At 34.7% G+C, this 9,780-nt stretch overlaps 1 protein-coding gene across 7 annotated transcripts in view; it reads right to left on the bottom strand.

Moving 5' to 3' along the window:
• Nucleotides 1-978: 978 nt before the first annotated feature.
• The window catches only part of RAP1A (RAP1A, member of RAS oncogene family), a 93,812-nt gene continuing 85,010 nt past the window's right edge, over nt 979-9,780 (bottom strand). For all 7 annotated transcript variants that reach the window (XM_050746935.1, XM_050746944.1, XM_050746968.1 and 4 more), the window contains 3 exons: nt 9,598-9,741; nt 4,818-4,933; nt 979-1,670 (listed from right to left, as the gene is read on the bottom strand). In XM_050746935.1, the coding sequence (XP_050602892.1) occupies nt 4,847-4,933; nt 9,598-9,741 (231 nt within the window). In that variant the 3' untranslated portion in view covers nt 979-1,670; nt 4,818-4,846. The remainder of the gene's footprint in view (nt 1,671-4,817; nt 4,934-9,597; nt 9,742-9,780) is intronic.

The raw sequence follows: 9,780 nt of genomic DNA, 5'->3' as shown, positions 1-9,780 counted from the left end.
GTCAGAGCTTAACATTTGAAAACTGATTTTAAAATTTCAATTTAGTAAGTGACAGGCTGACCACATGCCTGGAAAATCTCAGCAAGACATGAACACTTCTTCATACCTAGTTGCAAAGAGACAGTATCTAGAGATCCCTGAGCAATTACTTAGACTTTCTAGGACTGGTCTCCTCCTTAATATTTGAGGACAAGGCACAGGGTTTCCTAAGCTTGTTTCTTTCCTTTTCCAGAACTTAATAGGCTAACAAGCTTTTTGTTCTACGTCTCTTTATAGAGATTACATAAGCAGTATCACCCTGGGTCCATGTCTTACTTAAGCCCTGTCTTTTGTAAAGACAAAAATAACTGGGAAGGAAAAGAAAAAGCACCACTATACACGAAGCTAAAATTTTAACTTAGCAATTTCTTCCATATTACTACTACCATACTATTTCATAAGTAGTTTAAGCAAAAGCAACACATTCCTTTTATGTGTTTTAACTTTCCCTCATTTTTCTCAAATTATTCAATCTATTATAAAGCAAGTTTGAAATTTTTCACATAACACTTCATTGGTGGACTCACACCCAACAAATTAACAATGCAAAAGGATTCCCTTGATGAAATTACAAGCTGTGGAAGATCTGAAATAGTAAAAGTTAAACCCTGATACAGTATTAAACTTATCTTTTTATATATAAAAATAATATACAGTGGGATTTTTATTCAATAAGATACAATCTTTAAGATCAAGAGAGAATATACAAAACTATTCTATGTTATCTGATGTATTTTACTGTATAGTAGGAATAAATATATTTAGAACAGAAAGTGCGACGTCTGTTCCTAAAGAAATCACCAGTTATTTAGTATAGTTTAAAGCCAGTGTTCTGCAGATACTAGGCAGAAAGGAGCTACTGTCGCATTTAAAACAATGTGGTCATTATAAAATAAAGGCCTTAAATCTATAAACAATAACAAAAACACACAAACCAAATGAAAATGTACTAAAATTTAATCATCCATAAAAGCTGTAATTTAATCTGACAGTAAAACACAAGAAGCAATATTAGAGTTGGTTTAGTATATTATATATTTTAGCTTTGAAAGCCATAGAAATCAGTTATCCCAGTTTTTTTTCCTATAAAAGACCCATTTTTTCCAAAGCATTATGCACAATTTTAATTAGAATATAATGACAGATGATATTCCATAATTTTTTAAATATAAAATGAAGTCATTGACTCAAAAAAGTTATCTGCTGCAATGAGTTTGAGGGGACATTTCATAATCAGTATCATTACAGATATAAAGTATAATGGTTCAACTTTTTAGTGCTTGATAGGGAGGAATCATGATAAAAAGGTCAATATGAAATCATTTGATTATAGTAGCAATATCTAACATTTGAAATGCATCCATGCTCTTTTGTATAATCATATTAGAGTCAAGTATATTTTCACATCTGTTATAACTGCTATTGCAAAGGAGAAATACTATTGTCTTATTTTCCAAGAGATATACACAGAGCAATTTTTTTCTCCAGGGAACTTGTGCAAACCAATATAAGATCTAAATTCTTCACATAATATATAAAACAGGAGAAGCCTCTTCAGATTTTTTTTTTTTTTTTTGAAGTCTGGAATGCTGGCACTTTCCAATTAGGCAACAGTTCTTCATTCCTGTAATCTAAGACATGGGATATACAGATATACATATATGTATGGTTAATCTCTTGATGTCAGAAAATGGTACTAAACAAGCAGGTATCCAATAAAATAAAGCGATTTCAGCTGATTTTACCTGGAGAACTAAATTATGCTAAACAGCTACAGTAACAGTGCTATTGTAAATTCCCTTTAAAAATGTTTTAAAAAATCAAAAATAGAAGTTCACAAGAGAGGAGTCCATAACTGATCAACTTGAATTATCCTCAGTTATACTTAGTTATACTCAATTATATTTAGTGCTTCCCATTACATCTGACAATCCTGTCTGTACAGAGGAAAACAATGATATTTTTTCTATCTCATTACCGTCTTATTTTTAGTTTCCTTTTTTACTAAAGGACACCTGCCTCCATAAACTTTCCATAAGACATTCTTTATTCAAGCATTTTATGATTAAATATTAGAATTACCATTTTTAATACAGGTTAAGGCAAGGGATGATACAGAAAGAGCTAATCCCCATAGTTTAAATCAAAGTTAAACTATGGGCAGAAGGGCACAAGAATCAAAGTTAGTCTTATTGTCAACAGACAAGAATTAGGTAAAAGGAAGAATCCGGATGATGAATATCTCTCAGATGTCTTTAAAACTGGGACATATAAAAAAGAGATTAACATGATTCAATACAATTTTGCCTAAAGGCTATGGACTAGATAAGCTGCCCTCAGGGTTCATGTACTCTTACCAAAAACGTTTATAATTTCTATTTAAATCTATCCTGTATCTCAGTACTTTTAAAAGTACAGGAACAACATGGCACTTCAAGTCTATAATCACAGTAAAATGGATGTAAAGTAGTCTGATTGCTAAGTCACGTATTATTTGGTATTATCGAACATCCACAGAGATCTTGGATGACTTATTAAGTCAACTTTATCACACATCACAGTCTAAGAATTTATGCAAGCAGGACTAAAGTCTTATTCTAGATCTAGGTCAAGATTTATCTTCTCTAAGGTAAAACTCACAAGGGACTGTCACATTGTTGGGTGTGTATAAATGAATTTTAAAAATCATAATAGGCCAGGAGATGGCACCTTTTCCTTTAACAAAAGCTAAAAGGATATTTTGTGAGAACTGAAAATTAAACTAGGACCAGCCATAGTAATGAGCTGTCAATGAGTCAGTCAACTATAAGAGAGTTAAGTAACATAGTATTTAAGAACTGGAACTGGAATCTTCATTTTCTCTATCTTTGTACCCTTACCTAAACAAACACATACACCAGTAATCTTAATAATCACTTTCAGAGAACTGATAATTTAAAGTTACTGAATCAAGGCCAGGCACTGTGGATCGGATCACCTGAGGTCAGGAGTTTGAGACCAGCCTGGCCAATGTGGTAAAACCCCGTCTCTACTAAAACTATAAAAATTAGCTGGGCATGGTGAAGTCCCAGCTACTCAGGAGGTTGAGGCAGGAGAATCGCTTGAACCCAGGAGGCGGAGGTTGCAGTGAGCAGAGATTGCGCCACTGCACTCCAGCCTGGGTGACAGGGCGAGACTCTGTCTCAAAAAAAGAAAAAAAGTTATTGAATTAAGATTTCACTAAAAGCCTAAAGCAAACATTAGCCAGATGCTGTCTTTCCTAAATCTGACTACTGGAGATAATCCCCAGGTCCTTTTCTCCTTTCTGCCCATTTTTCCTGTGTACCTTCATTTAAAAAGGGAGCTATAATTACTCAGGTGTTTTTCCCTTAAGAGAGAGATTCACATCTCTAAGGAAGCACATATTAGTTAATAGGGAGCTCTTAACGGATAATCTACTAAATGGACCCAAGAGACTTACAAGAGTTACTGTAACCAACTCTTCAGTGGACCAGTTTACTCCGACTGGAGACCAAGTTTAGTAATAATCATGTAATAAGCATCAAATTACGTAATACATCCATTCCATGAAAATAATCTTTTATGGTATTATTTATAGAACTGATGAAGTAGAAACGTTCAGGGGATTTAAATACAAATACAAATTAAAGAAAACAGTCCCCACAGATCCTGGTCTCTCACTTGATAGTCAGCTTAAATGCTGTCATAAATTTCTTTCCAATGGGGTCATTTAGTGGAAACTAAAATGGTAAAGTCAACTAATACTTAGAAGCCTAAATAGAAAACCTTTATTTGAAAGAAGCTGACGCATACCAGAGAGGGAAATGGCTACCAAAATTACACTGATATACCCCCACATATCCCCTGGAATGGGTCAAGTTTAAAAGACTGACAATATCAATTTTGGGGATGATGTAGAACTCAAAAACCGTTGGAGTGTGTGTAAACTGGTACAACCACTTTGAAAACCTTTTTAGCAGTATCTACTATAGCCGTCCATATGTATAGCATATGATCTGGCCATTCCATTCCTAGATATATACCCAACAGAAATGCATGTACATGTGCACAAAGACATATAGGAATGTGCACAGAATTATTCATACTAATTCCCTCAAGGAAAGAACTTAAATGAACACCAACAGCAGAATACAGAAACACACTTCCAGTACTGTCATGCAATAAAAATAAACTATTGCTACATTTAACATAAATAATTCTCAAAAACATATTTTGGAGTGTAAGAAGCCAGACATAGAAAAATACACTATGTTTTTGTTTATGTAAAGTTCAAAAAGAGGCAAAACTAATCCATGGAGTTAGAAATCAGGGCAGAGTTTTAATTTAATTTGGAGGAGGGAGACTCCTGTTGTTATATATGGGTGTGTTCACTTTGGGATAATTCACCAAATGTGCACTTACATCTTTTTATTTCAGAGCAACTACTGTTTCACTTCAATTCAGAATGAATTTGGGAGTCATCTAGGAAGGCGTTGTATTCATTCAACCACTATTTTTTAATACCCAACTCTGTATCAGGCACTGGGGACACAGTGGCAAGGTAAAACAGACATGGTCCTTGCTGTCAGAGAGCTTAGAATCTCAAAGGGACAGGGCAAGTTATCCAAAAGATGACTGTACCTACAAGTTATATATCACATTTACAAGTTAAAGACACTTAGGAATACCATAACAGATGAAATGGAAAGTAGCTAAAGTCTGGAAAACACCAAAATAAGAAGACGAGAAAGGCACTTCTTCTGCTTTTAGCATCTTACCTGGCTCAGAGCTGCTGCTGACTATGGGCCTAGAGCAGCAGACATGATTTCTTTTTAGGCTTCTTCTTTTCCACTGGTGTTTTCCTATTTATCTGTCTGACCAGGTCATAAAATATCTAAGTAAAAACAAGAAAAAAAGTACTTACTCGACCAACTTTTGAGACTTTGTTCCACAAAACAACTCTGGTAGGTACTATTCTGGTCTTAGATATGTATTCTGCTTCTTTCTTTGAAAGTCAGATTTGTTAGAAGGCTCTGACTTTCAATCAGGGTAAAAAGCAGGACTTACCTATTTATAATGAAGGAAAGGCCCTTGCTCCTAGATATTCGACATCAAATCAAGAAAAAGAACTGGTAGTAAAAAATAGTGAAAACTCCAAACCTACAGAAAAGTTGCAAAAATAGTACCAACAACTTCGTATATTCTTCCCAGATTCACCAATTCGTAACATTTTGCCACTTTTACTTCACACACACACACACACTCTTTCTGAATCATCTGAGAGTAGACCTTAACTATTAAGTCCTTGATAGTTAAATTGTTCCTAAGAACAAGGATATTCTCTTACATAAACACATTATAGTTATTACACTTAAGACATTTAAGGATTGACATATTATTTTGTATAACTACACAGCAAATTCCAATTTTGTGTCAATTGCCCCAATAATGTACTTTATAGTAACTTTCCCCTCCAAGGACAAGATCTATTCAGGATCACACACTGCATTTTATTTCCTCTCACTTTAGTTTTTAAAAATCTGGAACAGTTCCTTGGCCTTTGCCTTTCAGGACATTGTCATTTCTGAAAAATAAAGGCTAGTAACTTCCCTCAATTTGGGCTTATCTGAGATTTTCTCGTGATTAGATTCAGGTTATACATTTTTGTCTAAAATAGGACAGAAGAGATACTGTCCCCCTTTCAAGATATCACATGCAGAGGCACATGATTTTTGTCTTTTTTTATGTTAATTTTGGTTAAAGCAAAAAATATTCAGAAAAAGTCTGCTAATCCTTGATTTGAAGTAACAAATATTTGTGGGTTTTAGTTTGTTTGTTTTGTTTTGAGACAGAGTCTCACTCTGTCACCCAGGCTGGAGTGCTGTGGCACAATCTCGGCTCACTGCAACCTCCACTTCCCAGGCTCAAGCGATCCTTCCATCTCAGCCTCCTGAACAGCTGGGAACTACAGGCGTGCGCCACCACACCCAGCTAATTTTTCTATTTTTCGTAGAGACAAGGGTTTTGCAATGTTGCCCAGACTGGTCTCAAACATCTGAGGTCAAGTGATCTGGCTGTCTCGGCCTCCCAAAGTGCCAGGATTTTAGATGTGAGCCACTGTGCCCAGCCCAAATAATATTTGTTAATAAATCCTGTGGATTCATTTTTGGATGAAAAGTGCAGTGTCAAAGACAAAAATACAATGCTACTTATCTCATAAAAGCAGATTATTTTAATTCTGATGCCAAAGTATTAAAACATGAAATAGATAAGCTTTGCTATGAAATACAACACTTACTAATGATTTGGAATAAAAACAAATATCATAGAAGTCCCTTATTGATACTAACCTGGAATAAATAGTTCTTTGCAGAAATATATTAAAAAATGGACTGGCTTTAAGGAGCATCTCAGGGACAACTGGTAAAATCTGAATATATACCAAACACAGACTGTGTCATCAATTTTTAGGATTCTAATCATTGTGCTGTGGTTGTGTAAGACAATGTCTTTGATCTGAGGATACATACACTAAAATATTTAGGGGTAAAGAAGTGTAATTTCTGTAAACAAGTGGCAAAATTTTAATAATGGGTGAATCTGATGAAGGGTGAACAAATTCTTTTTTATTGTTCTTATATCTTTTGAGTACATTTTAAGAGTAAAATATTTTTAAATTATCAATCTACATGTATTTTAAGATAGATGGTAAATAACTGTATTTCTTTAAAATGATAATTGCCTATTTACTTTTTTAAATGGTCCAGACTACAAGACTAAATTAACTGTTAAAAAGAAAAAAAACCTGAATGATTTATCCAAAAGCTATAAAAGTGACTCATTTAAATTCTTTTCTTTCTGCTCCATTCTTCCCACTCCCATCCTCTTCAAATCATTTAACTGTTATCTTATTTCTAAAAGAAGTGTGAAAACAGAATTTATAAACAAAATTGTAGTTTCTGTTTTACAACTCCAAAGTCCAAGTTGTTTCAAAACTCTGAAAACTTCAAGAACTCAATGTGCTTAAGCCACAAATGAGCTTTTATTAGTTCCCTACACTCAATGCATAAGCTATAAGATAAAAAATTAATAAAAGTAAACTAAAACAGTAAGTTAATAAAAATTACAAGTAGTTTCTATTTCAGTTTCTTCATACTAGCCAGTTTCTGGTTTCTGGTACTATACAGAAAGGTAACTAATGTTTGTAGTATTATTCTAAATTATTTCTTTGGAAAACATTGCCTACCTCACAGCAGCAGATGGTTCAGTGATGAGGGCAAGTTCGAACTATAATATTTGGTTAGAAATGCTGAAAGGCCCCAGCCTAGGTTCTTCCTCATCTCTCTGAACTATAGAAAAATCTAAAGGGAACACAGAATAGAGTTTCTCAATCCCTCTCCCATTCCTAAATTGGGATGTCTTGATTCCAATTACTATTCCAGCCTCAGCAAAGAACAATTAATTCTTGATTAAGACTACTGTGATTCTGGTATAGCCATATACTACTTTAAAACATTGCAAAGTGGTGTGAATAAGAGTTTTATATATATATATATATATATATATATATGAATGAATTAGGGGGCTCTTCAGCCAAGTAGTATGTCCTTGTGTCTGTTTTCAAATTTAAGGCCAAGAGGTGAATTTTTGAAAGTATCTCTCTATAATTCAGGCATTCAAAAATCACAAAAAAATTTACAAGGCAAAAGTTGTGTGAGGAACTATTAACTATCAAAGAAATCCTGTAGCTGGATTATCAGGTTATAAAGAGAAAAATATTAAAAGAAACTAAAATTATCTGCTCCATTCTCCCCACTCAAGAATTGAACATAAAGTTTGTATGTTTTCCAAAAAGTAAAGATTCTTGAGATGGCTAATGCATTTCATTTTATGGTTTTTCTGTTTGTTTTTATAAACCCTCGTTTATAAACTCTCTGCTTTAACAAGACTGCTATGAAAAAGTATCTCTGCTGCATTGGAAACTAATCCAGAGGAAGTTTAATAGCGTGCAGGAAGGTTTAACAGCATGGAGGTTCTCACAAACATGTAGTGCACTGTCCTCTGGCTCCCAAAGGGAAAAGTCCTATGCACTGGACCCAGGCCCAACCCAGCCCCACCGGAGCCTGGAGCCTGACAAACTTGGTTGGTGGGTCCCACGGAGGTAAGGACAAGGACAGCAAGGAACCACATCCCTTAAGGCCAATTATCTTGTAGATAGTGACCTCACATCACTGTTCTGCTAGCCAAACACATTCACCACTTCTAACACATTCTTTATCAAAATCACTTTTTTTCTTTAATTATTGCTGAAAGACTTGTTTCCCCAGTAGGATGCAAACTTCTTCAGGGCAGGAATAGTGTCTGTCTGACTATTACCTGGGGGCCTGACACAGGGCCAGACACATAATAGTCAATAAATATTTGCTGAGTAAATACAATTTATAAATTTCCTGTTTCTATGTACTTGTTAAAAATTGTTTCACATAAAAAAGCAAGCTTGGGCATTCTTGATTATCTGTAAAATACAGAAGCCGACGCAAGCTTAATTTTTTTTTTACCTGCCAGGTGTTTAAAGTAACCTGGTCATTTTTAAAAGTCAGATAATAGTCTCTAAGCATAATATTAGTCAAGAAAAAGTGGCCAGCAGAACCACAGGTCAGAGAGAACAGCAAGCAAAAACAGAGGATTCATAACTTAACCCACTCTCACTCTCACTCTCACCTATGTAGTTAAGTGATCTGAATTCTGACTGATTACCTGTAATGCTACAAATGGCAAATGCAAGGGCAGGAAAGACACCCACTCTGTTTTGTTTTTATTTTTTTTTAAAGGCTTATGGTAAAGTTAACAAAAGCAAGGGAACTTTTTAAGGTTGATTGGTGGGGACAGTTGGAAATTGCACTAAATTTTTAGGGGCCCAGTAAACTAGCATACTGTTGGCCCTTTACACCCAGGCATGCAGCTTATTTGCTAAGTATTCTTGTCCACAGCTATGTTTTCAAGATAGTGGAGTGCTTAACTCAGTGACCCCACCCCCATGCCCCGCACAAAAGCCTTGTGCATCAGCTGTATCAGGCCTAAAGGACTGAGTGAATTCCAGGTACATGTCCATACTCACACAGATTACCCACTTATGAGTCATGCACCAAAGGTGAAGTAAGACTCAGAACATTATTCTGTGATATCCATGAAAACATATTATTTTCCAACTGACTTTACAACCTATTTTATGCATTTGGATAAATAATTATTACAATATAAGGGTGATGTAATAATTTTTACACACCACTTTATCGCATATCACTTAGAGGCTTAGCAGGATTTTATACACATTCTTTCATTTTAGCTTCAAAATAAGGTAAATTTAAGTATCCTCATACAGCCATCAAAGTGACCTTATGTAAGCTAAAAAATATAGTTTCTAGGAATTAGTGTTTCCTATAAAATGACAGAATCAAGATTGCTTAAAAGATAAAAAATGCTTCTTAAAAGTTTGGCTGTTAACTTAAAGCAAACTAAAAAGGCACTTGTTTGTGCTGCCCAGCAATTGTAGGTTACCTCATTAACATTGATCTTTGACTTTGCAGAAGATTCTAAAAAGGCACAGTTACACCACTGTCTTGCTAAATTCTGGCCCTGTTCTTTGCCAACTACTCGCTCATCTTCCAGGTCACATTTATTGCCAACCAAAATCATTGGAACCTGTGGGAAGAAAAAACCATAAAATGAACAATAACATAC

This window comes from Macaca thibetana, chromosome 1, assembly GCF_024542745.1.
Source record: "Macaca thibetana thibetana isolate TM-01 chromosome 1, ASM2454274v1, whole genome shotgun sequence".
NCBI lineage: Eukaryota > Metazoa > Chordata > Mammalia > Primates > Cercopithecidae > Macaca > Macaca thibetana.
Note: the sequence above shows the minus strand (reverse complement) of the source record. Positions and strands in the feature narration are given on the sequence as shown.